This window comes from Lytechinus variegatus, chromosome 5, assembly GCF_018143015.1.
Source record: "Lytechinus variegatus isolate NC3 chromosome 5, Lvar_3.0, whole genome shotgun sequence".
NCBI classification, from domain to species: Eukaryota; Metazoa; Echinodermata; class Echinoidea; order Temnopleuroida; family Toxopneustidae; genus Lytechinus; species Lytechinus variegatus.
This window is the reverse complement of record NC_054744.1, coordinates 30,554,729-30,581,349: the sequence shown is the minus strand read 5'-3', so window position 1 is coordinate 30,581,349 and position 26,621 is coordinate 30,554,729. Positions and strand designations below refer to the sequence as shown.

The following is a 26,621-nucleotide window of genomic DNA, read 5'->3' as shown; positions in this document are numbered from 1 at the left end:
GTGTTTTATCTAACGTATTTTATTAGTCTTCGCCATTTTGTAGCCAATATTTTGTATGGAAGCTTAAAGTGCCACCGAGATGTTGAGATAATTATCTTTGGAAGTCGACATCATGATAGCAAAAGATCAGATGACAAGATCCTGGATCTCATCATGTCCACTTCTTTCAGAAGAGATGATCAGATGACATGATCCCAGATCTCATCATGTCGACATCTTTTAGAAGAGATGATCAGATGACAAGATCCTGGATCTCGTCATGTTGACATCTTGTAGAAGAGATGATGAGATGACAAGATCTAGGATCTCGTCATGTCGAAAAAAAACGCTATAAAGGCGTAGGTCCAGAGTTGTACTTTTACGGGGTGTTGATTTTTGGCGCGATACAGCTGTTATTGTCTTCAATCAATGCGCTGTAAATGTAGTTTTTTTTATGTATCACTTCATATAAAACGAATTTCGTATTTTCTCTTCCCTTTTCTCCTCCTTTCTTTTTTAAGGAAACGCATTACATAATTAATAAATAAAAGAATATACATTTAAAATGCATAAAATTTGTATGATTATTCTTTTTACTTGAATGAAGTAATTTCATTCTCTCCGTTTTTCTTCCCCCCCGAGCATAATATTTCCTTTCTTTCATTCTTTTTTTTTCTTGATTTAGGGATAAGTAATCTGCAGGTGCGGATCCAGAATTTCGGTGCCGGGTAAAAATGGCAGAGGTAAAAATGGCAAAGGTAAAAATGGCAGAGGTAAAAATGGCAAATTGTAAAAATGGCAGAGGTAAAAATGGCAGAGGTAAAAATGGCAAAGGTAAAAATGGCAGAGGTAAAAATGGCAGAGGTAAAAATGGCAGAGGTAAAAATGGCAGAGGTAATAATGGCAGAGGCAAAAATGACAGAGGTAATGATCATGACATGTTAGATCTGCAAGGAAAAAAATATAGCCTTTCCAGTTAATATCAGTCATAATAATTATTGACCTTGAATGGACTCCTATCGACAAAATGAGTATTATGAACTGATGAGATATTATTTGGATTTTTTTCATCATATAAGGTCTATACTTTATCGTTGATTTGATTAAACTCAAACATTTTCATGCCAAAATGTTTTCAATTATAGTGAGTGAAAGGATTTATCTTGGCCAGTTCATATAGTAGAACAGCATTTCATCACACATAGTATAGCAAACGAATTGTAATGTAAACACCAATGTGCGCTACCATTAACACACTGATATAGACGAGTTCTGGATTTCTTTGAACCACTTGCAGAACTTTGATAAAAGAAAAATAACAAAAACGTTCTGTAATAAAACTAATTTTTCATATTTCAACAGCATTATGGATCCGAATAGATATTGATATGATAAGTATATCATGTATATAGTTTAATGTAAATTATTAAATAATAGCAACTAGCGCTCATTTTTCCAGAGTATACCTCATTGCACAGGACAATGGACAGCTAGTCCAAGTGGATATCAGGTTCCTTAACTAGTTTCTATGGTAACGGGTACCGCATGAATTTTTAAATGTGTAGCGAATCAGAGATTTGAATTTATATAGGAGTTTCTTATAGGTACCATTCTATCGACCTGTTTTGAAGGGGAAATTCACCCTGACAAATGGTTCAGTGTAAAAATAGCAGAAAAAATATATTTGTGAAGGTTTGCGGAAAAACCATCAAAGATTAAGAAAGTTATTAGAAGTTTAAGTTTTTGATCTGTAACGTCGTATATTAGTAGCTACATGTACCCCGTATTTTATGCACCAAAATGTCTACTTTTAAATTTTTTTAATCGGTGGTTCATGATTGCAAAAAACATCTTTCAAGAGCGGATGTGAAATTATTTGTATGTTAATTTTTTTTAGAAAATGACATTTCATTGATATTTTTTATTACACCATATATGGGAAAAACTGCTCGCAGATGACGTCTCCAATCCATTAACATGTATAATTCTAGTAGCTTTATAAAATCTTTGATGGATTCCCCATTTTTACCTCTGCCATTTTTACCTTTGCCATTTTTACCTCTGCCATTTTTACCTCTGCCATTTTTACCTCTGCCATTTTTACCTCTGCCATTTTTACCTCTGCCATTTTACCTCTGCCATTTTTACCTCTGCCATTTTTACCTTTGCCATTTTTACTTCTGCCATTTTTACCTCTGCCATTTTTACCTCTGCCATTTTTACCTTTGCCATTTTTACCTCTGCCATTTTTACCTCTGCCATTTTTACACCGAGCCAGAGTTTCGTGGGGGGGGATTTGAAGTCACAAGAGCAAATTTTGATGGAGTACATAGTAGCATAGTAGAGCTGCCTAGAACAACGCGTAAAGAATACCCACATGTGCTGATCTAGCTTTTGCTAAGACGGGGGGGGGGGGGGGGTGAAAAAAAATCCACAACAATCATTCTTATTTATTTCCTGGCCGGCAGATCGGAAATGTTGTTTTTGTGTAATGGGAAGTCATAGCACATCTTACGTTTTTCTTGGCTACAAGCAAGATACCTAATAAATAAACGCCTAATAATTTGAACGCAAAACAATGAAATATTCTTGAAGCCCCGTTTGTCATCAATCAATTTTTTTTATATGAAGAGCTCACTTGCAAAAGGGGTTAGGTCAATTTTTCATCAAATTTGATTTTTATGCCTAAATGTATAGATTTTTAGTAGCTCTATAAGATCATGGACCTGATACCAGAGAAAGTTGAAATTCCTATTAAAACTTGAGCTAAAATGGCAAAGAAAATTTTTTTTTTTTTAAAGGGGTTAGGTCCATTTCAGTTTAGTTGCAAAAGGGGCTAGGTCCACACAGATTTTTTGAAAAGAATATCTTGAAAAATATGAAGACAGGTAGATATCTCTTATACCCAATTTTATGTTCTCATGTTAAAGTATCATGAAAATTCAGTTTCGCATAAGAAAATTGCGTTATGGGAGAATTAAAAAAATGATTTTTCTTGGAGTGGACCTAACCCCTTTTGCAAGTAAACTCTTCTGAAGAACTCAATTGTCAAAAGGGGTTAGATCCATTTTTCATAAATTTAATTGTTTCTTTTATCTCTAAACCTCTAAATTTTTAGTGACTCCGATAATACCAAAGACAATTTGAAATTCAAATAAAAACGTGAATGAAAGTGGCAGAGAAAAATCACTTTTTTAATTAAAAGAGATGTCATTCATTTCAGTTTACTTGCAAAAGTGGTTAGGTCCACAAGGATAAATTTTTAAAAAATATATAGAAAAAATTGAAGACAGGTAAATTTATTTTATACCCAATTTTATGTTCACACGATAGGGTAGTACATCATGACAATATAGTTTATCATAAGAATATTGCAATAAACTGATAAATGAAAATAAAAAACACGTTTTTTCCCGGAATGGTCCAAAGTGGACCTAACCCCTTTTGCAACTAAACTATTCATATACTGACCTGAAAAGGAGGCATTTAAAACATTTTGTAATAAAGAAAACGACATTTTTCAAGCAAAATCTAATGCGAGGTGAAATTTTTGATATTCCAACATAAAACTGAAAATTCTAACCACATTTTGTAACCATGATCATGATTTCAAACTAAGCAATTGAGGCGTGCGCGAAGCGCGAGCAGAAATCCCTGAAAACTGGACATTTTCACCACTTTTTCGTTGCCTGAGAAGCATAGTGACGTTAACTAATTTCACAAGCGCAAAACAATTTCGAGAAAAATCGCACTTAAAGGTTTTTGGACAACGTTTGAAGATGGATTTCGCAAAATTTAATCGTGATTAATTTCCTTTAATTTTTCACACACGAAAAGTTAAAGATGCCTTTAAACTCATATCAAGGAATTACAAGAAAATATGAGCATTTCCATATCATACAGTCGATGGAAAAGTTAGCGCCTTCATGCTTCTTGAATCTTTGTGGCTCGGTAGGCGCGCGTGGGGGCGTAAACTACTTACATATGCTTTTCGTCAACTATTCCCTTCATGAGAAATTAAAGAGCGGAAACCCATACAGCGCATGCGCATTTTGAATTGAGTGTTGTATTCCACATGATGAAATGATTATGATTGTTCCATTCTCCCTTTATTATTTTTTTCAGAACCTTTTTACAGGTCAATTGTATTTTTCTGCTTTCTTTCTAATCTTCATCTCCCTCTTTTAATCTTTCTTTCTTAATTTCTTGTTGTTATTCTTCATTATTTCTTACATGTCTGTCTTCTTTTCTCTCTCTCTAATTACTGGTAAACGCTTTTTTTTCTTTTACTTTTTCTCCATTCTTCCCTTCTTAATGTGGCTTCGTCATTTTCCCATTTATATAATTCCCTCTCAAACTTGTTTTGCTTTCATTTTCATTCTCCGATTTATAACCTTATTCATATTTTCTATATGTATTCTTGTTATACTCTCTTTCATTTTCCTCCTCTTTCCTTTTTTTGCTCTCTTTCATACTTAATATATTCTCCCTCTCTCTCTCGTTATAGTCAGTTTCTTGCACTTTTTACATTCCTTTTTTTATTTCAACATCGTTTCTCCTACGTTCCCCCATTTATGAAACATTTCTTCAAAATAATCTTTCTATTTTTATTGATAACATCTCTTATATGATGCACATATTTCAATGAAATCATTTTTCAAAAGGAACTATCTATAATTTGAAGTATGTGGCCATTTGGTCTCTTTTTGTCCCAACGCTATCAAATGCACTTGAACCAATTTACAAAATTCAAACGTTTTGCAGTACAATAACGGCTTGGAAACCTCATACTTCAAACATTTTGTCAATATGTTGAGCAGGTTGAATATCATCTTTTGATCATGTCCTGATTTTCTTCAACGAAAAATGGAACGAAATTCAATCACTTACTCATAGTTTAAGATGTTTGGTAACTTCTCCTTTTTTAACCGCCTTTCATTTCACGTGGAATAAAGAAGGCACCATAAGGATCTTTCTTCTGTACAAATCTATACACGCCAAGGTCTCATGCAGCGCCGCGCCGGTATGAACATGATAGAGGTGAACAAAAGTGCCACCGAGATGTTGAGATAATTATCTTGGGAAGTCGACATCATGATAGCAAAAGATCAGATGACAAGATCCCGGATCTCGTCATGTCGACATCTTGTAGAAGAGATGATCTGATGACAAGATCCCGGATCTCGTCATGTCGACATCTTGTAGAAGAGATGATCAGATGACAAGATCCCGGATCTCGTCATGTCGACTTCTTGTAGAAGAGATGATCAGATGACAAGACCCCGGATCTCGTCATGTCGACATCTTGTAGAAGAGATGATCAGATGACAAGATCCCGGTTGTCGTCATGTCGACATCTTGTAGAAGAGATGATCAGATGACAAGACGCCGGATCTCGTCATGTCGACATCTTTAGAAGAGATGATCAGATGACAAGATCTCGGATCTCGTCATATACAGTTTATGGATGCGCCATTTTCTTGCGGATGTCACCTTACAAGTCCAGGTCGGGGAGGAAATACTGCGGCCTATATTTATTTATTCTACTTTTCCTTTCCCAGGCAAGGCTAGATTTTTACTGTAGACATTCTTGTTCCTTCCCTCTTTTTACTCTAATTCTGTTTGCTTTGTAATTTGATCTTTGTTGAAATACCGAATAGAATAATAATACCAACCTGAAATGAATTAAATTTAACCGAATCAAACAGAATATTGATTTATTTGAATATTCATTTTTGGCATGCATTCACTCTAAAAAATATAAATGTACTCAATATTGAGCAGAAAATGAACAAGTATATTTGCTGCTTAATTTTTTCTCATTATTGGGTAAAATGCAAGTTCAAAGGGTGAATTTCAACATTGCATAAAATGTACATAGTAATTAGTATCATTTTAACCAGAAAGCATGTTCCCATTTTACCCAATATTGGGTAAAATGTTTTAAGAGTGTTTTAAAGACTAATAACTCAAATGCCTGCAAAATTTAATATGTATAAAAACTTAAAGAATATGTTTTATTGGTAGTGAGAAATACCTAGATTTTAGGTTCATATGTTTTTTTTAATTACCATATTAATCTTTCAATCTGTGTCACTCTGTTGTAACTTTTGATATTTTTAAAGTGTTTCCTTATGGACTGTCAAACGTCGTTCTGTATTCTATCATGATAATTTCGCATATTGCTCATACCTGCCTCCCATGCGAGTATGGCTTTTCCTTGGCAAGCCCATACGTTCTTTTTCATTATACTAGCCACAGTGACTTTAGTTTGCCTCAGATCCTTTATATTTTAATTAATATGCGTTACAACGCCTGGCATAGTGCTTTGCGATATTTGATTTGCTATGTGTTATCCATCAGGTAGGTATGCTAAAAAAAAATCTTGTCATTTTTTTCCAGACCAAAATCGCTTTTATTTTGATGTGAAAACCTCCTTTTTTGCTTGTCTAATTTTTCATCAAAACCAGCACCCCATATATTAAAAATCGTTTCCAATGCCCTGGCTATCATGGTCTATTTGGAGTAGGATAATTGGTCAACCTGCAATATATTGCGATGCTGAAAATAATCATGATAATGATCTGTGTCTCCTCAACATACAGTCATTTTGTGATTCATCACCAAATACATATAGGCATTGAATTACTCGATCTCCTTTTAACGATGGATGATGTGTACTCAACTTGATCATACTCTATTTTCACAGATGATGTACACCTAAAATTATAACAATAAAACATGACAAAATACTCGAAATCATTGATATGGATATTAAAATACCTCCACTTTCTCTAATTTCCTTCACTGGAACATATGATAATGCATAAATACCCAAAATTAACATAGTACATACCATTTCTTTGAAGAAGAAACCCCAAGGAGAAATCTTCGAATTTCAGACTCACATTTAGCTGGATTTCAAAGATTTTAAAAACGACTGAGATGAAGCCCCGTGCGAGTGGTGTGCATCATGATGAATGTGTCGATCTGACCAGGGAGTTGGGCTTCCCTCGTGTGGTACTTAATTTCTTGATCTGACAAGAAAGATACGGAGCGAGTGAAATATCAACTGCTTTTTATAATGACTGCTTGTCTCCTTGAATTGACTGAAAAGGATGACGCCAAGCGACCAATGAAGATGCTCACACGATATACATCAGAGGATGGTGTCTTCATGTAGTGGAGACAGGAAGGGAGAGAGAATCATGATAGATAGAGAGAGAGAGAGGGGGGGGGGGCGACATTCATGTAGGAAATGTCACGGGGCAGGGGCCAGGGGGCGTCCCCCCATGATTATTAAAGAAGAGAAATGTGCGTCCCACTAAAAACGAAACCAAGATTTAGCGATGATTTGTCAAAAGAAAATCACATGCCAAAAAATAAAATATCTGCTCTTTTATTCTATACCTTAATCACATAAAATGGTCAAGAAGAATTTGTGTTCCCTCGAAACAGTGGTTATTTTCCATAATTCCATATATTATACGTGTTTTTAACCGGGTTCCACAGAAGCTATCGCACAAAATGCACGGCTGAAAACGGGGTGTCAAGTGAGTTTGAACGCTCGATGGCCTGTAAAACCTCTTCATTTTTTATGAAATTATAGAAATTAAAGCCTTATTTCTAATAACCCGAACTTTGTTACTTTTCGACCATTTTCTGTAATTTAGATATCAAATTAAAGAGCAGATATTGAAATTTTTGAAAATGTGGTTTTCGTTTTTGAAACCCAGATACAGCCCGCCAAGTTACTTTTTGGTATCCCCTCTTCAAATTGTTTTGCTCACTCATGCGTGAATGAGAAATCATCTCAGTAATTTCAAATGAAAGAGGAGATTCTTAGCTTTATAATGGTAGGTCATTTGTCTATTGTATTTGTGCCTAGGTTATGATAATATATATATATATATATACATATATATATATATATATATATATATACATATATTATATATACAAGAAAACAAACAAATAACTAAGAAATATATATTGTATATTTCTTATTTATTCATTTCCTTATTTAATACTGCATGGTAGGCCTGTTCAGTTATGCAAAACTGCTTTCCAAAGGCGCCATGCACTTTAACGAATAACTACATCATAGCAATTCAATGTATGTAACATAAATTATAATTAGGTAAAACAGAATACATTATTATTGATTAAATCAGCAAATTTCAGCATCATGGAATCATAACATCAAGTTATTCAGTGTAATTACATGTATTACAGACAGAATTTTAATAATTTACAGTGTTTTTTAATGCATGGTGAGTGTGCATTTTTGTATATCACAAGGGAGCGAATTAAATAAGACGGCATCAACGTCATATTCAGAAGATTTTCTTTTATAATCCGTCCTTGGGCAGGGTATTTGAAGGGGACATTGTTCAGAATATCGTGTTTTATAAGTTACATTGCGTTTGCAGATAAGTGGTTCTAAATAGGCTGGTGCTAAATTGTTTTGTATTTTGATTTGCCATTTGAGTGTAGACAACAATTCATATTGGGGAGTAAGATAGTCCTTTTTCAAAATTATTCGGGAATACTTATTTTGCAGTTTTTGTATCTTATTTTTTGCACAGCTTGATTCCCCCAGGATGTACAACAATCAATGTAAGGTAAATCATGGCAAAATATAAGAATCCTCCAGACGGAAGGAGTTGTTTGACTCTATTTATATGGCAGCCTATCGTACGAGATATTTTAACAATCTAATGATACTATCTATCTATCTATTATATAAGGTCTATTAAACAGGGAGAGTGAACATAAGCACGCGGGTACCTAGAAATCCAATATGTCGTCCAAAATGGCTGCCATAGCCTAATTCACAATTTATATAGGCCTATTACCTATTCACTGGTGGTTGTAAGGGTCGAGTAGTAAATTGGGGCAAGTTACGAGGAGCTTCAGCGATCCATTATGTCCAAAAATCCAGGATGGCTTTCAAAATCCAACCTAAAATGTTAAGAATACCTCCCCTCTTCGATATATATATATATGTCGAAGAGGGGAGGTATTCTTAACCAAAGATGAAAGGCCTCAATAAATGATGCAAGCGCGAAGCGCGAGCTGAAAACTTTTGATTTTCCAACCTAAATACTGGACATTCATAGCACTTTAAAAAGAATATGAACAGGATATGAATCTAAACAATTAATGCGAGCACGAAGCGTGAGCTTAAATTTTTTGATTTTCCAACCTAAAAAATCGAAATTCTCAGCACTTGATAATGAACGGAATAGGAATCTAAACAATAAATGCGAGCGCGAAGCGCGACCTGATTTTTTTTATTTTCCAACCTAAAAACTGGACATTCTTCGCATGGATATTCATAGCACCTTAAAAAGAATATGAACAGGATATGAATCTAATCGATTAATGCGAGCGCGAAGCGCGAGCAAAAATATTTTGATTTTCCAACCTAAATAATTGACATTAGATTAGTACTTTAAAAAAATTATGAACAGGATAGGAATCTAAACAATTAATGCGAGCACGAAGCAAGACGTGAAAGTTTTTGATTTTCTACCCTAAATACTAGACATTCTTAGTACTTAAAACAAAGTTATGAATATGATAGGAATCTAAATAATTAATGCGGGCGCGAAGCGTGAGCTGAAAGTTTATATTTTCCAACCTAAAAACTGGACAATCGTAACATTTTTCAAATCAAGAACAGGATATATATAAATTTTACTAAACAATATTAGATTTGAGCGCGAAGTGTGTGCTTAAGATTTAAATTCAAGGACAGTGTAGCTATCTAACTAAATTGTAATTAATGTGAGTGCGAAGCGTGTCCTGATATTTTTTATTTTCCGACCAAAAAGTCATATTCTTTTCACCTTAGAGCAATAAACAGGATAATAATAATAATAATCCGCTTTTTATATAGCGCTTAATCGGAACGACGTGTCTAAGCGCTTCACAGATATATTATTACCCCGGTCATCGGATTCAATTAGTCATTCCCGCACACAATGTGTGTACATCATCCACTCCCTGGGGAGTATTCCAGTCAGTCGCCGGTGAGGCGCACACAGTACTGGACAAGCTACAATGACTTCCACATCCTACCGGGTACCCATTTAGCACCTGGGTCGAGAGTGGCAAAGTGATTAACGCCTTGCCAAAGGACGCCAGACCGCGGTGGGATTCGAACACACGACCCTTATTTTACAAGGCGAGAGTCAGAACCACTACACCACGGCTCCTCCACCAGGATAGTATCTGACTCAATGCATATTACTGATGAGAGCGGGAAATGATTTGATTCTTTGTTTAGATCTAAAAACTGGATCTTTCAAGCACTTTAGAAATAATGAACAAGCAGTCAAAAAGAAATGCGAGCGCAAAGCGCGATGTATTTTTTTTAGATTTAAACCTACGAATTATAAAAAGATGGATATCTTTCTAAATAAAATGATTTGGTTTTATATATTTCGAGCTAAAAAGTGAAAAAAAATTAAGCACGTTTTGAAATAAAGAGATGGTTGTGTATTAACGCAAAGCGCGAGCGATTTTTTTTATTTTTATACTATGACCTGAACGTTTTTTTTCCAGTTATTCCCCTCCCCTTCTATCATTTAATTTTCTTCCTCTTCCGATCTTTCTTCTTATTTGTCTCCTCACCTTCCTATTATGCGCCGCCAATAGGGAGCGGGCCACCGCTTCGCCCCCTTGATCTACCAATGATGACCCCTCACACGGCAGGAATTTTGTGTAAAAACTGAATGGAATATAAAAGTCTCGTTAATATAGTATCTAAAAACAAATTTTGGGGGACTAAACAGTTAAAATTCACTGCGAAGGATTAATCATAACTCACGAAAACAATTCTTTTTATTGAGTATGCGAACAATGAAAATATTCTTATATTCCAAGTAAATTTGGAATAAAGGGAAAATGAATTGGTTTAATAAAGGTATGGTTTTACGGGGTATGGAACATTCCCGGGGGAACATTCTCGTCTACTATCTATGGAATATTATGTCCTCCCTTTCTAAAATGGTAGGGGGACGCGCCCCCCAGTGATTTACGCCCATGGTCAAGTAGTACGTTGGGACTGCATGTTACAAGGACAGTCAGAGGTCCAAAATCCAAGATGGTTTGCCAAAATGGAGTCTCAAATGTCTGTCGTTAAGTTAAAACCGACACAGTTTGTTTCATATCCGCCTGGGGTATATGATTTTGGTATTTTAATCCATGGTTTAAAGGGTCAAGTAATGACAAGTTGCACGGGCAATCAGTGGTCCACCATGTCCAAAAATTAAAAATGGTTTCCAAAAAATGGAGTATGGTTGTTGTTACCTAAAAAACTTACATAGATTCTGCCTGGGGTGACTTTATAGACGACAGGTATCACTTTAGGACTTTTTTTTTTATAAAAGTGGAGACAATGGCAGAGTGGAGATTCGAACTCACAACCTTTCGATTATGATCTAACCACTGGACCACACGAGCCATATTATTTGACCCTTGAAATCATGGGAACGATACAATATGTCTTAGAGGGCATATGTACTTTGCATCCATGTTTTAAGAAACAGCAACCATTTTTGAAGCCATCATGCATTTTTTGACAAACTGCTCCACTGACAAATCTTGAAACTTTTCCAATGTCCGGGGGGGGGGGGGGGGACACAAGTGGATACCATGCGCGACCCCCAAAACATGTAAAAAGTATTTTTTTTAAGATAGGGCACGTTACGTAACGTTATAAGGGTGTAAAAACACTAAAATACTGAAAAAAGGATATCTATTTCGCCTAGGAAAGCAATACGTGTTTAGGGTCAAATTTGCGGGGTATAAAAATTAAGATTAAAATATTTATAGAGGATGTACTTTTTGCAACAACACTTTGTGTTTTTATAGAGTCTGATGATCGCGCGATGGGCAGATGTAATAAGCCCAATTTAGGTAAAGGACCGACGTCCGTGATACAACAATAATTGAAATATCACTTTACTTGTTTAGGGGGTCAATTCAGTGAATACTTGCCAAGGGTATACCGATTTGATTCCATTTAAGGGTAGGGTTTCACACGCCAATACTTGTTATAAGGGGTGCATTTTCAGAATGTGGAAAATACGTGTTAAGGGTGCTTTTAATTTTCGAGATCCCATGGTCGCGCATGGTATCCACTCGCCAATGGAATTTTTTCCCTGAAACAATTTCTTTTCTTTTTGGTAGAGTGCTCATACAAATGCTTCGTTTTATAGTAATAAACTATTAAAGCAAGAAGATATTTACTTCTTACAGTTAGGCTCAATCATGTATGATTTTGAAAATCATACTCTCCCGAGTGTGTTGGCACAAATTTTTACTTAGAAAGAATAATGAGTTTCATAGTTATTACGAGACAGGCAACTGCACTTCACATTCCACGTGTCAGAACTACCTTTGCCTTGAACACATTAACTTGTACTGGTCCCAAGTATTGGAATTCACTTCCTATTAATGGAACTTCTTCTGTCAGTATTGGAATTCACTTCCTATTAAGTATTGGAATTCACTTCCTATTAAGTATTGGAATTCACTTCCTATTAATGTAACTTCTTCTGTCAGTATCTCTGTTTTTAACGCAAACTTAAATTACATTTATTGAGTAACTATGCTCAAAATATTTAATCATGCCTATGTTCCCCTCTTTCTTTCACAGGCTGGCCCTTAACAATAATTTCTGAACCAACTTGCACTCTTGTTTTGATTTGTTTCTTCTTTTGTGTTTCTTTTTCTCCAACATTCTTTCCCTATCCTTGAAACCGGCCTCTTCATTCACATGTTTTCTTTTTGCATGCCCCCCACACACACTTACTGTTTCCTTCTCCATCTTGTATATATTTCCTCTTTCCAGCTTTCAACTCTATCCTTTTTGTAGATATTTTTATTTTAACCTTAATGTAAATATACGTTAGCTTATTTTGTTTAGATGTCTTAAAGTAAGTAAACATTTAAGTATATATTATTTTCTCTTTGGGGACCTTGCGTTTACAAGCCCAGTTTCTTTAAGGTCTCCTCCTTTCTTTCATGACTTTAATATTAGTAACAGGTTATGAACTTTACTTTGTAACACTTAATTTGTTAATGACAAGATGTGTCATCTATACTGACTTATTTTTTTTCTTTAATAATCATGGTATTTTGTTATTATTTCCTTTGTAAAAATTTACCATGTTACTCAATTAATGTCCTGTTTGTACCAATGTATATATGTGAAGAAAGGAAATCGATAAACTTGAAACTTAAAACTTAGAGTCCCAAAATTATGTTTACCAGGTGGATATTCATCAATTTGGATTATTTTAAAGTTACAATGTCCTTTATTGACGCCATTTTGGTAGATAATCCTGGATTCTCTGACACAAAATAGGTTCATGCACTCACTGACTATCTTGTAAACATGTCCAGGGGAGCGTCATATCTGACATCTTTCAATGATTTTGATTGGCTGTGAGGCACTGTTCCTATGGTAACTGTCGGATAAAATGGGATTTGTCGGATAAAAAGTCTGACAAGTCCTCTCATGAAACACCCCCCTGATGCATTTTTGAACTAACACCCCGATCCCAACAGGCTCTTATTTATTTTTGCCTTTGATGCGCCTCACCCCATCAAGAACCCGTCAGGTCATGGATAGGTCATTTTTAAAACGGGAAGGCAATTAATGCAGTGAGCAAATACAAATGTGAGTTCAGGAGGATGCTACAATTAATTATTAGAGTTTAATTTCCTCCATTTCCTTTCTCTGATACCGGGCTCTGATAGCAATTTTGCAACAAGACTATGGTAACCGGCAACCCAAGACGACTATCCGCAGGCCGCAGTGATCATTATCTGACGCAAAACAGCTGACTGTGACGTAGGCAAGTAAACAAAGTCAGCAGTGCAGTTTTTTTTTTGCATGCTGTGCAATATCGACAATGGGAAATACGGACTCTGAATGTGGAACTAGACACACGTGCAAGTTGAATTAAAGATACCTTCATTTATTGATGTACAGAGAAGACAAAGGCTTTTTTGAAATAGTACTCTGGTAAGAATGAGAGTATTTGTAATATGATTGTGTATGTGTTTGTAATGTATATAGGCACACAGGCATGTACGGTATGCATATTTTTATGTGCATGTGTGAGAATCTTTTGTCGACAAAATGAGTCAAGTGGCTATTGGCATTGCCACTTGGAGCCCGGGAGTAGGCCTAGGCTATAATATATAGCGCTTGCAATTAAAATGCATCGATCTATATCTGTGCGAGTGGAGATAATTTATCACGATTCTGTGAATACAGCTCATTCGAATTTTAGTGCAGTTACAGTTAGGAATTAGACAGCTGGCAGCCGCCTGTTTCGAGGAGTTTTTAAACCTTTTTTTAAAAAATTTCTCCTCGTACACAGACGGCTCGCTAGTCATGCTAGTGAAGCCAACAGAGTTAAGCATGTTCAGCTGAACAACCAACAATACTAGAGCCTGAAGCTTTTGGTCTAGTTAAGTTAGGATTAGGAATAGGAGCTAAATCCCAGGCCTGGTAGGTCTAGATCTATTTATCATGTTTATAGTGTTAATACCGTAGTTTAATTTTTGAAACTAATACTAATATTCACTAATAGTAAGACTAAGTACATGAAGTAAGGACAGGAATTATCATCATCATGAGACATGACCTGGAGGGGGGGGGTTGGCACTCGGAATGCATAATGGGTATGTTCCATGGACGTGGAGGGCCCCCATTTTTGCACTCAAATTTCCATTCCAAGGTATAGCATTTTTGTCTTATTGAGAAAACGAACAAAGAAAGCCGCTCCAAAGCATAGCATTTTTTTCTTATCGAGAAATCCACCGCTCCAAAGCATAGCATTTTTTTCTTATCGAGAAATCCACCACTCCAAGGCTTCGCATACTAAGTAAGTATTTTTCGTTACACCGTTTCGGTCGCATTGATTCATCTGCTACAATGAGCTGCACTTTTGGAGAAAAGTGGCTGCAGAGCGCTGTCCGACCATCGCCTCTGCGCGAGCACACCCGGCAGAGGCCACGCTAGCTGCATCATGCACGCATGTCCGTTCCATAGAGATGCATACGAACTCACACACTGGCGATCCGTTCCAACTTCCAAGGACCCCTGTTTTCACAAACATTTGTAGTTCCGAAGCCCGTTCTGAGGACCCTCCTTTTTACAATACGGTAAGCCTGCTCCAAGGCCCCCATTTTTTGTCTCGCTTGCGGCACACCCCTACCATTTTTTTGGTGACATCTTTATATATCATGATATCATAATCACCATCATGATCATCATCATCACCACCATCATCACATCAGCATCATCAACATCATAATGACGGATCTAGATATTTATATCATTATCATGCATTCATTGTTAAAGGTCAAGTCCACCTCAGAAAATTCTTGATTTGAATCAATAGAGAAAAATCAGACAAGCACAATGCTGAAAATTTCATCAAAATCGGATGTAAAATAAAAAATTTACGACATTTCAAAGTTTCGCTTATTTTCAACAAAATAGTTATATGAACGAGCCAGTTGAGAGAGTCGATGATGTCACTCACTATTTCTTTTTTTTATTGTTTGAATTATACAATATTTCCATTTTTACGAATTTCATGATTGGGACCTCCTTGCCTGAAGCACAAAATGTTAAAATAATGGAATTCCACGTGTTCAGGGAGGAATGAAACTTCATTTCACATGACAATGACGAGAAAATAAAATTATTTCATATTTCATATAATAAAATACAAAAGAAATAGTGAGTGAGTGATGTCATCAACTCTCTCATTTGGATGTAACTGGCTCGTTCACATAACTATTTTGTTGAAAATAAGCGAAGCTTTAAAATGCCATAACTTTCTTATTTTAAATCCTATTTTGATGAAATTTTCAATGTTTGTTGAATTTTTATCTTTTTATTCAAATCAAGTTTTTGTTGGGGTGGACTTTTCCTTTAATGTCATCAACGACATCATCATCTTCATTATTGTTTTATTATTATTTACTAGACTTCTAAGAGTCTATTATTTATTAAAATATTGATTATTTGATTGTCTTTCATGTATGTATTTAATGAACAGGTGCAGGTATTTAGATCTACTCATAAACTGAAGGTCGGAATCAATCAAGCCATGGACAATCTGGAGCGAGGTAGTGCGGCTATTGATTGGTGTGAGAATAATTACGCCATAGTTCCTGGTATTGCAGAATTTTATAACACTGTAAGTATTGTACCATATAGTATTCTTACTCAGACTCACATTAAAATTCCTATAAAAGCTAAAGCACTAATTGGGCTCAATAGACCAAATCTATTGTTCGGAGGCCAGAACTTGTAGAAAGATTTTTGTTTCACCTGCGAAGCAAAGTGAGACTATAGGCGCCGCTTTTCCGACGGCGGCGGCGGCGTCAACATCAAATCTTAACCTGAGGTTAAGTTTTTGAAATGACGTCATAACTTATAAAGTATATGGACCTAGTTAATAAAACTTGGCCATAAGGTTAATCAAGTATTACTGAACATCCTATCAGAGTTTCATGTCACATGACCAAGGTCAAAGGTCATTTAGGGTCAATGAACGTAGACCATGTTGGAGGAATCAACATCGAAATCTTAACCTGAGGTTAAGTTTTTGAAATGTCATCATAAGTTAGAAAATATATGGACCTAGTTCATGAAACTTGGACATAAGGTTAATCAAGTATCACTGAACATCCTACATGAGTTTCACGTCACATGACCAAGGTCAAAGGTCATTTAGGGTCAATGAACTTTGGCCGAATCGGGGATATCTGTTGAATTCCCATCATAACTTTGAAAGTTTATGGATCTGATTCATGAAACTTGGACATAATAGTAATCAAGCATCACTGAAAATTTTGTGCAAGTTTCAGGTCTCATGATTAAGGTCAAAGGTCATTTAGGGTCAATGAACTTTGGCCGAATCGGGGGTATCTGTTGAATTACCATCATAACTTTAAAAGTTTATTGGTCTAGTTCATTAAACTTGGACATTAGAGTAATCAAGTATCACTGAACATCATGTACGCGTTTCACGTCACATGACCAAGGTCAAAGGTCAATGAACTTTGGCCGAATTGGGTGTTTCTGTTGAATTACCATCATAACTTTGAAAGTTTATGGATCTGATTCATGAAACTTGTACATAAGAGTAATCAAGTATCACTGAACATCCTGTTCGAGTTTCAGGTCACATGATCAAGGTCAAAGGTCATGTAAGGTCAATGAACTTTGGCCATGTTGGGGTTTTTTGTTGAATAACCATCATATCTCTGTAAGTTTATTGGTCTAGTTCATAAAAAGTGGACATAAGAGTAACCATGTATCACTGAACATCTTGTGCGAGTTAGAGTAGTATTCTAAGTCAGCACTGCTGCTATATTGAACCGCGTGATGCAGGTGAGACGGCCAGAGGCATTCCACTTGTTTATTGAATGCATCTGAAATCAATCGAAAGTCCTGAATATGTGCATATGTTCGGCACAAAACCAAGTTGCATTTGATTGCAATTATTTCTGTAACACAGTCCCCTTGCCCTGGTACTGGTGTGAGTGTAAAAGTGAGGCAAGCAAGCTGGGATACTCTGTCCTTTGTCTGTTGCAAGTAATAGTTGCTTCAAACATGCTCAGTTTTTGTATTTTCAACAATTTCTATTTGGTTTTCTTTTTCGGATAAATTGGAAGGTCGTGGGAGGGGGGGTTAAACCAAATTGACAGGTACATGAGATATTTCCCGACTGAATGTATCAAATTTGATTCTTTGCCAATTTCAAATTAATCATTGAATTGGCTGTTGTCATTAATGTGTGCAATTTGAAAGAATTCACTGATCAAAGATCCTATTTCCAATGGCTCTCCTTTTTTCTCCTTAATCTCATTAAGTAGTACACGTAGAACTACTTTATTATAGAAATTTTTATCCTTTCTGAAAAGAAGAAAATAGCCTTTGTTGCTATAGCTGTCGCTTCAGTATGATACATTCAAAGAATTTTAACTGTGAGTACTTCAGATTAAAAACATCTGTATGTTAGATATACTTAGCATATGTAGATGATAACCTACATGTATACCAGATGCTTGCATGACATCTGATACTAGGATAGGGGTATATTAAGGACTTAAAAAAGTATATGTGTGAAGGATGTCTAAATTGTATTGAATTGCGAAATTTGAGCTTATTCAAAGGACAATTTCTGATTGCAGGAAAGATGAAAATAGTAAATTTAAGCTTTGAAGTTCTTTTTCAAATCAATGCAATTGTCTATTTCAATCATGTCATTTTCAAATAATCAATGTGATAAATATTTTAGAAAACTATACTACGAATGATTACTTTTCTCTGTGGTCCACAGATCATATAAAAGAATACTCCGTCATGAAAATAAAGTATAAAAATGCTTGGGCAAAATAATGGTAATTACCTTTGATCATGACCCTTTAATGTTTAATTATGTATGAAAAGCACTGAATGAGAGGAATTTAAAAAATGACACTTTACTACTTCTTCCTTGGCTCAAAGTTTGGTATTTTTTCCAAGATTTTTTATATTTTGCTCCATACATTCTAATGCTTACACCTCGTGTCATTTTAAGTGCATTTTGGGAATCCTCAGTTAATTTCATTTCAGAAAATGTATACTCTTATGTAATGTACAATGGGTGAAGTATGTCAAAGTTACCGAGATTTAAATGAAAAAAGAACGCAATTTTCATGTGGCGAACACATGCCACACAAAACCAGCCAAACTCAAAACACATGGCCTTGTGCATGAATTATAAACAGCTATGAGAAGGCCCCTCGGACGCATTTAAGAGGGTGCAAATCCTGCTGATCTTCTCTTGTAGCCTTGAAAAAAACCTTCAAAGGCCATTTGTATAAAATTCATCATGTATCCTCTCTCTGATTCTGTTTTAATAATAATAACGGTATATATAGCAAGGGTAGTCACTTAAGTTCAGAAAACTGTTCTACCAGCAGGCCCTGCTATTATTATTACCCAGCTAAGCTAGGCTACCTTTTTAGGTGCACACAGCGTTTTGAGGAACTATTCCTGCTGGTACCCATTTACCTCACCTGGGTCGAGTGCAGCACCATGTGGATGAATTCCTTGCTGAAGGAAATTACACCACGGCTGGGATTTGAACCCACGACCCTCTGTTTCGAAGTCCCGAGACCAATCCACTGGGCCACGACTCTCCATTTTTTCAATCCTCCCTTCCCTCTCCAGGTCAGCAACATCCTGTTCTTCATCATCCCTCCCCTCCTGCTCTACCTCTTCCGACAATACGCGGTGTGGTACAACTGGCACGTCAACATCATGTGGATCCTTCTGATGGTGGTCGGGATCTTCTCGTGCTACTTCCACGCAACTCTCAGCATGTTTGGACAGCTCCTGGACGAGGTGGCCATCATCTGGGTGGTCCTTTGCGGCGTGGCCCTCTGGTATCCACGGCGGTACTACCCAGCTAAGATCCATGGTAGCAGGTAGGTTGACTAGCATGAAAATTTACCTCGATACACACGGTGGCCCTTTTTCTGGAGTCAGTTCGATTCAAACTCTCGGACTAAAGTTGAGGTATTACTATGTAATATAGCTAATTGTGACATAAAGTTCTAACAGTAGTGGTTCAATACCAGCTCATTCGAGTCTCAAATCATTCTTAACTCTATGAAGGATTGATAAAGTTGTATTCATCATTAAAAGTGTTGATTATTTCCCTCCTAAAAGTATTAAAAGGGAGGGAAATAATCAACAAACGGATTAAGAGGAGGAAGCAGGGCTTGTATTCCTTGTAAACATTTGGCCAATGGTAGAGAGGGAAAAGAGTACTAGGAAAAAGTTGGCATATAAAGTGAAACGTAGATGAATTATGCACCATATACATTATATTTTGTATGTGCAAATACAACATCACATGTATAAACTGGAATTAAGTATTACACAGAGCTGCAAAGTATTTGACTTTCCATAGTTTTAGCACAGGGTTAGACCATGGTCTAAATTTAACCTGACTTCAGAATACGGGCTAATAGGTCAGCCAAAATAAGTTTTGAGATGAATCTTTTTTCATTATGAAATCCATGCTCATCAGTATTAATCACTGAGCTAAAAAAGAAGCCAGAATGCATATACACATAGTATGTGAAAGCCCCAATATGTTCTGTATAATAGAAAGCCTGAATAAGCATAAATTAGGAAGTATCAGGGCCTAAAATCTGGAGAAAAAGGCTGAAGACTAACATCTTTAATTAGACGTAGCAGACCCTGATCCTCAAAATGATGTATGACCATTAGGTTGATTTTAGGATTACACTACCAGTCACAATTCTTCCAATCACTATTACCTGTCAAAACCAGAGAACAATAGAGTCGGTCCAGCGAATCTATTCTCTCGTGTTTGTGATTCATAGAATTGTGACTGGTCGTGTATATCCATTGAACAAATAGAGAACCAAGTTTGGAGTTTCATATTCTTTCAAGCATGAGGAATTTATTTTGATACTGACTGTACTAGACCAATTGTAGCCTGAAAATTGTCTAATGAAAAATGCAGGTATCTTGGCTAAGGTTTGATTTTATGATTTCATGTTTGGACAGTAAGCCACTCTTCTTGCTGGATGAACCAATTTATTTTTGAAGCCTACATGTATATCTGTTCTGACTCATGCTGTACAGCCTTCCCACAAGACTTTATCGTGGGTTTTGAGGTGGTTGGTCACAAATAGTCTCATGATGAGAACTTTTTTAGTTCTACAAGCAAGTTTGATATCCTTGCTATTGCTTGCTCCGAAAGCAGTAGCAGTAGTTTGTGTATACAGAGCAACTTTATTTCTCATATTTAATTTCAATTTCCATTTGAATCTTTATTTCCAATTTCAAACATACATTTTGCATTAAAAAATGTATGAAATAGTAACAGTAGCATATACATCTAGAGCATAAGAAAAAAAAAATAGACTGAGCAGCATTAAAATTAGAAAAAGGAGAGCAGGATTTAAAGTCAGGGTTGAGGCCTATTTTTGCCCACCTCAACGGTAATAAAGTACATTGATTATTTTGCTGTGATCATAAATTCATATGATTGTATTAAACTTTAATATTCACATTATTTAAATACTTAATTGTGTATTAAAATGAAATAAACACGGGTGTTCTATTATTTTCTCTTGTCTGCTTACCAAATGATTCATAGGGCTCTATGTCTATGATGATACAGTGAGTCTGTCTGAAGACTACCTACAGAGATAAAAAATTCTTTATGAGCAGATGATGACCTTTATGGGTAGGTTCTTCCAAACACATGTTTCAATAGAGACTTGTACATGTATATCTAAGGACACTTTACATTTGTTGTCATTATAGACAGAAGTTCTCCTCTACTACAGGTTATTGATAGAAAAATAATGACAGACAGTACTATTTATGTTTTCCCTCTGTATAGGAAGAAATTCAAGCAGATTATGTTGGTATTCACTGTTGCCAGTACCGGCCTTGCCATGGTCAGGCCGGCAGTCAACTCTTTCGTCATGATGTCGTTTATCGGACCCTGTATATGCATGATGATCTTAGAATTACGGAGGTAAGACGTCGTTTGTTTTTATCACTTATGTTCTTACTGATTCCTTTTGATATCCTACAGGCCAAAAGAAGTTTACAAAGAAGTTTATATACGTGTGTGCTAACTTCCTCCAAATGTGATACCAAATTTGCCATGCTCCGAGGATGCCAAAAGTTGTATTGTAGTACTCCCTTTGAAGAGAAGTACCCCCAATCTGGGATTCTGCCCCCATTTTTAAGTGAGAATTCGAGAATTCGAGGTAATGCCCTCATTTTCTGCTTGCCTTCAAGATTATTTTTATGAACCCTATGGCCCATATTCTGAAGTCGGGTTTAACTTAAACTTGCTACATAAATCACTAACAGTACATACATATATAACATTTCAGCTCATTTAGCTCTTAAATAATTCGTAATTGTCTAGGAAGTATAAGTAGATAATTGTCTTTACCATCGATGAATCAGGAAAGAGCACAGTAAACATTAGAAACGTACAACTTATAAAAATTTTGACACTTTTGGCTTCCCATTATTTTAGCACAGAGTTAGACCATGGCCTGAGTTTAATAAACCCGACTTCAGAATACAGGCCTATATGTCACTTTGTCTTATCCTCTCTCTTTAAATCTTTACCCTCTCATCATCTATCTTGCTCTTGTCATTTCATTGCTGGTATTTCTACTGGTCACAAGATTCTCTATTCTCCTTTCCTTCCTCTTTCTAGAATATCTACCACCTCCTCTTCCCCTCCCCTTTCTGTGTGAATGTGTTACTTGTCTCACCTCTCAAATTCACTTCTACATGTACCTTTTTCTCAGGGCACAGTGTCCACGTGTCGTCAAGCTGGGCAAGACCTGTGCGTTCCTGTGGGTAGTATCGGTCACCTGCTGGCTCAGCGATCGATTCCTCTGCGACTTCTGGCAGTCGCTCTCTCTCCCGTACCTTCACTGCGCCTGGCACATCATGGTCTTCATCTCGGCGTACACAGGCTGCGTCCTCTTCGCTTACTTCGACGCGATGAACGAGTGTCCGGAGATGGGTCCTGTTCTAAGGTATTGGCCCAAGGACTCGTGGGTGAATGCAGGAATCCCTTACGTAACCCTTCAGTGTGCTGGTAACAAACCAGGATGGGACTAAAAGTCTTTATGAAGTGTTATAAGCTACTGGAAATCCTCGCATCTGATTGGCTGAGAGCAGCAGATTTGTCAGTGAAAATCACTCACAAATGTCTTCATGAAATGCTCCCCCTTTCCCCTCTGCAGAACGGATCAACTTGAACTCAATCAAAATATTTCAGACCTGGGGCCCATAACACAAAACTAACAATGATCGTAGAACATTTCTCTACAATTGATTGCATTGACTACAATGTACAATCAATCTGAAAATCAAGCGTGCGATCAATCGCTAGACCCTTGTGTGAACGGAACCTTGGGCCTGTAACATAAAGCTTGGCAATCTATCATAGAAACAAAATTATGATTGATTGCATAAAAGATAATGCACATTCAGTTGTGAAAACCAATCATTTGGTCGGCTGGGACCATGGTCTGATTAGCTCTGCAAAGAAATCGGTGGATCTACCATGTTGTGGTCAGCCAACCTTAATCAGGGTTGCTCAGCTAATCCACACAAATATTTTTAATGTGTCAAAAATATTTGTATTCTAGGAGGAAGCAAGAGCATCATGGAAAGACCTGCTCAAGATGAAATTTGACCAGCCACCCCAAAAGCAACAATAAGCCACCCAAAATAAAAATTGAGTTATATATATATCGTCGCACGAACTGTCCTCTCTGCGCACTTCGATGAGAAAATTAAGCGCACTGTATCTATTCCACGAACCGTCCTCTCTGTTACGTTGCCCACTGTGGCGTAAATAATTAACTTCAAGAAAATATAAAGATACGAGATGAAACTTTGGAACCTGAACTTTTTAACGAAGACACTGGTAAATAATTTGCTCTCCTAGTAGGTGCACTTATTGCTGGTTTAAAAAAAACTTTTCTTTAAATGCGTTTTCTGCAAAAGTAACTTTCACATAGAAGTGCGCAGAGAGGACAGTTCGTGGTGCGTGCGACGATATCTTGTCAAAGTTGATCAACAATAACCCACCCAATACTCCATTGAATGCAGAAGAAATTCAGTGAGAGAAAACAAGGTTTGATGTTTGGGGGTTCACTCAAGCATGAAATGAGGACACTGTGTAATGTTGGTGAAACTTCCAAGCAGTCCACAAATATCAATGGTGTCAAAGGAAATCTTGTAATATGTTGCCTTTTCTTCAACTTTACAACTTCAAATTTTGACAGTATAAAGGATAAGAATTACTCTTTCAAATAGACAATTTTCAAAGTTTTGCTTTTGAATACCAAATTATTATTTTGTCTATCGGAGTAGAAGAAATAATCAGTTGTCTCACGATGATCAAACGTTATTCGAATGCAACATCTCGTCCACAATCTGCTAGAATTCGTCAGGCAATGAGCATAGACGCTGCTGCGCACGTGTAATATAGCGTCGGCGAGGGGCCAGTGCGCCCGGCTGAACGTTATTGTTTAGCTCCACTCAGGCGTGAGCCTCGCTGTGATTGGCTATTTACAGAGAAACTTTGATTTTGACTTATTGTTGCTTTTTTGGGGTAGCTGGTCACAATTGACCCTGATTAAAACACTGAGCAAGATTTATCAGAGCCTTGTTACACAAAGCTTTGAGATTAATTGTGGGATCGATTTCTAAGATGGATTGCATCGATTATTGTGTATGGTCAGTCATAAAAATCATCCCCACGATCAATTTGCTAAGTTTTATGTTACAGGGCCCAGGGATCTACAACAAAAAGCTATTAAGCAATTTATCAAAGAACAAATTATTATGATAGACTGCACCGACCGCAATGCACAATCTATTCCAGAAAGTAAGCCATGGGATCAATTGCTTGGCTTTATGTAACAGGGTCCCAGGTGTGAATATGATTTATCAGGTCCAATGGAGTGGTGAGCTTTATAGCTGCTGGAACCTACCATTATCTCCTCATTCACTTATTGAACATTTCCTTTCTTATGCACTTGTTCTTTCTATTCCATGTTCACACGTTGTTTCTCTAGTGTGTGTATCTGAAATTACTCCTTTACTTTGTGCACAGGTGGCACCTAGTAGTGTGTGTGTGTTAATCTAAAAATATGACAAATGTCTCGAGGCTGACATTAACTTCTTCAGAAATTTTTAAAACCTTTATTTGGGTGTAGTTTTCATGCTGTATTTATTAATAAAATGATTTCTTAATGGAAGCTTACATATTTTCATAGGAATTACTGTATTTCTTGAAAAGAGTACTGAAAAAAGTGTATTATGTTTTTCATTTTGTCTTCCCTGTCAAGATAAGACATTAATTTCTTATATTTGATATGAATTCAAACCTATAAACTTCCAATAATGATGTGCATCAGTTACAATTCAGGATCTGTCTTGTTTAAAACTCTCAGGCACGTATTCTGAACTTGGGTTTAATGTACGACCTCTGGTTTGTAGTTGGGGTTTTATTATGGAAAGCCAATGGTGAAACAAATTTCTTAATAGTAGAGGTTCAATTCATCCCACATGTGATGCTCAATTACTCTTTAGGAGTAACTGAAGTAAACAGGAACCATTTAATGTAAACAGATTGTCATTTTAGCGTCCAATAATTTTGAGCACAGAGTTAGACCATGGCCTAGGTTAAACTGGACTCTAATAAGGATGCAGGCCTCAAATTCTGCACCACATTCACTCGATCAATCTTTCCATAATTTTCTTGCTACTATGCTTTCGCTCTCTCTTTCTTTCCCTCTTTACCTATCCCCATCTCCCCAAGATCTCTCTCTCCGTTTTATTCTGTATTGGTGAGTGGAAAAGAGAAAAATAGCAGTGCAACACATATGCTGCCATACTTAAACAACTCTGGGAAATTCTTAAGACTAGTAGAGATATTTGGCAGTAATGTTAAATTGTGTGCTGGAAAATGCTACGTGTAGCTTTAATAGCAATTTGTTACTGTATTAGATTTTTCTTTTGCTTTGGCTGATTTACTTGAATGAATTTTATTTTTAGTTTAATTTTTCAATGTTCTTTTACATGGTTGTCTAGAACTCAATGGTTAAACAGGAAAGGAGTGTGCTTATAGGGTATTATAAGAGCTGCTAAACGAACATCAAAGTGAAATGACTTGAATCTTGCCAGAATAGACAAAATTAATGTTCTTCAAATCACCATTTCCTTTTTCCCATGGTAATTTTACAGAATGTTCATTAAAAGTTTGAGATATTTGTGCATGCTTGTTTAAGTTTGAAATACACTGTATCATTTATTTCTTTATGAGCTTATTTCTTTATTGGTGGGATGTGTTAGATGAAAATATTAATATCTCATTCTTGAAAGGCTTTAAAACTGTATGGGTGCTGGGAGAAGTTTTGTAGATAGCTAAACTGGAAAGATAAAATGATTTTGTTGCTTTAGATTGCCAAAAATATGATTTTTGTGTTTGTTCTTTGATGAATTTCTATGCCAAATACATCCCATTTAGATTTTTTTACCTCGAAAGGAACTTCAAAAGCCAAATGGATGTTTTTATTTTAGTTGAAATTAAAAAAATGTGAATGAACTTTCAAGATGATAAATGTGTGACTTTTAAAGAGTTCACTTTGAATCATTTCCTATTGTTTTACATTTTATAGTAGCAAATTTCAAGTTACATTGTAATTGTGAAATGTACAGTAATTAAAATACAAGGCCAGTCAAATATTATGAATTATTCAATTCCATTTGGGTAATATGAATGTTATTATTAATTGTACTCAATTCATTAATCAAAATCTTTATTTTCCTTCTAATGTTATTGCGCACTGCAACAAATTTATCAATCTTGTTTTAATTTGACTAGAAAATAGCTTTGCTTTTGCAGGTTTGCCTATTTCAAGGGAGTTATTTTATGTTTGTTTAATTTTTGATTTACCCATCTTCAATTCAGTATTCGATGCTCCCATTCAAGTAAATCATGAAGGGATAGTTA

At 36.1% G+C, this 26,621-nt stretch overlaps 1 protein-coding gene across 2 annotated transcripts; it reads left to right on the top strand.

Annotated features, from left to right (window-relative positions):
- Window positions 1-13,836: 13,836 nt before the first annotated feature.
- Window positions 13,837-23,443, top strand: LOC121415906 (alkaline ceramidase 2-like). Of its 2 annotated transcripts, none has more exons than XM_041609285.1 (5): window positions 13,837-14,023; window positions 16,070-16,217; window positions 19,244-19,500; window positions 21,459-21,596; window positions 22,393-23,443. In XM_041609285.1, the coding sequence occupies exons 1-5, from the start codon at window positions 13,983-13,985 to the stop codon at window positions 22,709-22,711; spliced, it is 903 nt and encodes a 300-aa protein (XP_041465219.1). In that variant the 5' UTR covers window positions 13,837-13,982; the 3' UTR covers window positions 22,712-23,443. The 2 variants fall into 2 exon arrangements, with proteins under 2 accessions (XP_041465219.1, XP_041465220.1); XM_041609286.1 differs by having other exon boundaries at window positions 13,839-14,023; window positions 16,077-16,217.
- The last annotated feature ends 3,178 nt before the right edge of the window (window positions 23,444-26,621 follow it).

What these genes read in the sequence shown, in the direction of transcription:
- LOC121415906 (XM_041609285.1), top strand. Translation starts at nt 13,983, where the DNA reads ATGTACAGAGAAGACAAAGGCTTTTTTGAAATAGTACTCTG. An exon ending in TTGCAGAATTTTATAACACT is followed by an intron (nt 16,218 to 19,243) that starts GTAAGTATTGTA and finishes TTCCCTCTCCAG; the next exon opens with GTCAGCAACATCCTGTTCTT. An exon ending in GCTAAGATCCATGGTAGCAG is followed by an intron (nt 19,501 to 21,458) that starts GTAGGTTGACTA and finishes CCCTCTGTATAG; the next exon opens with GAAGAAATTCAAGCAGATTA.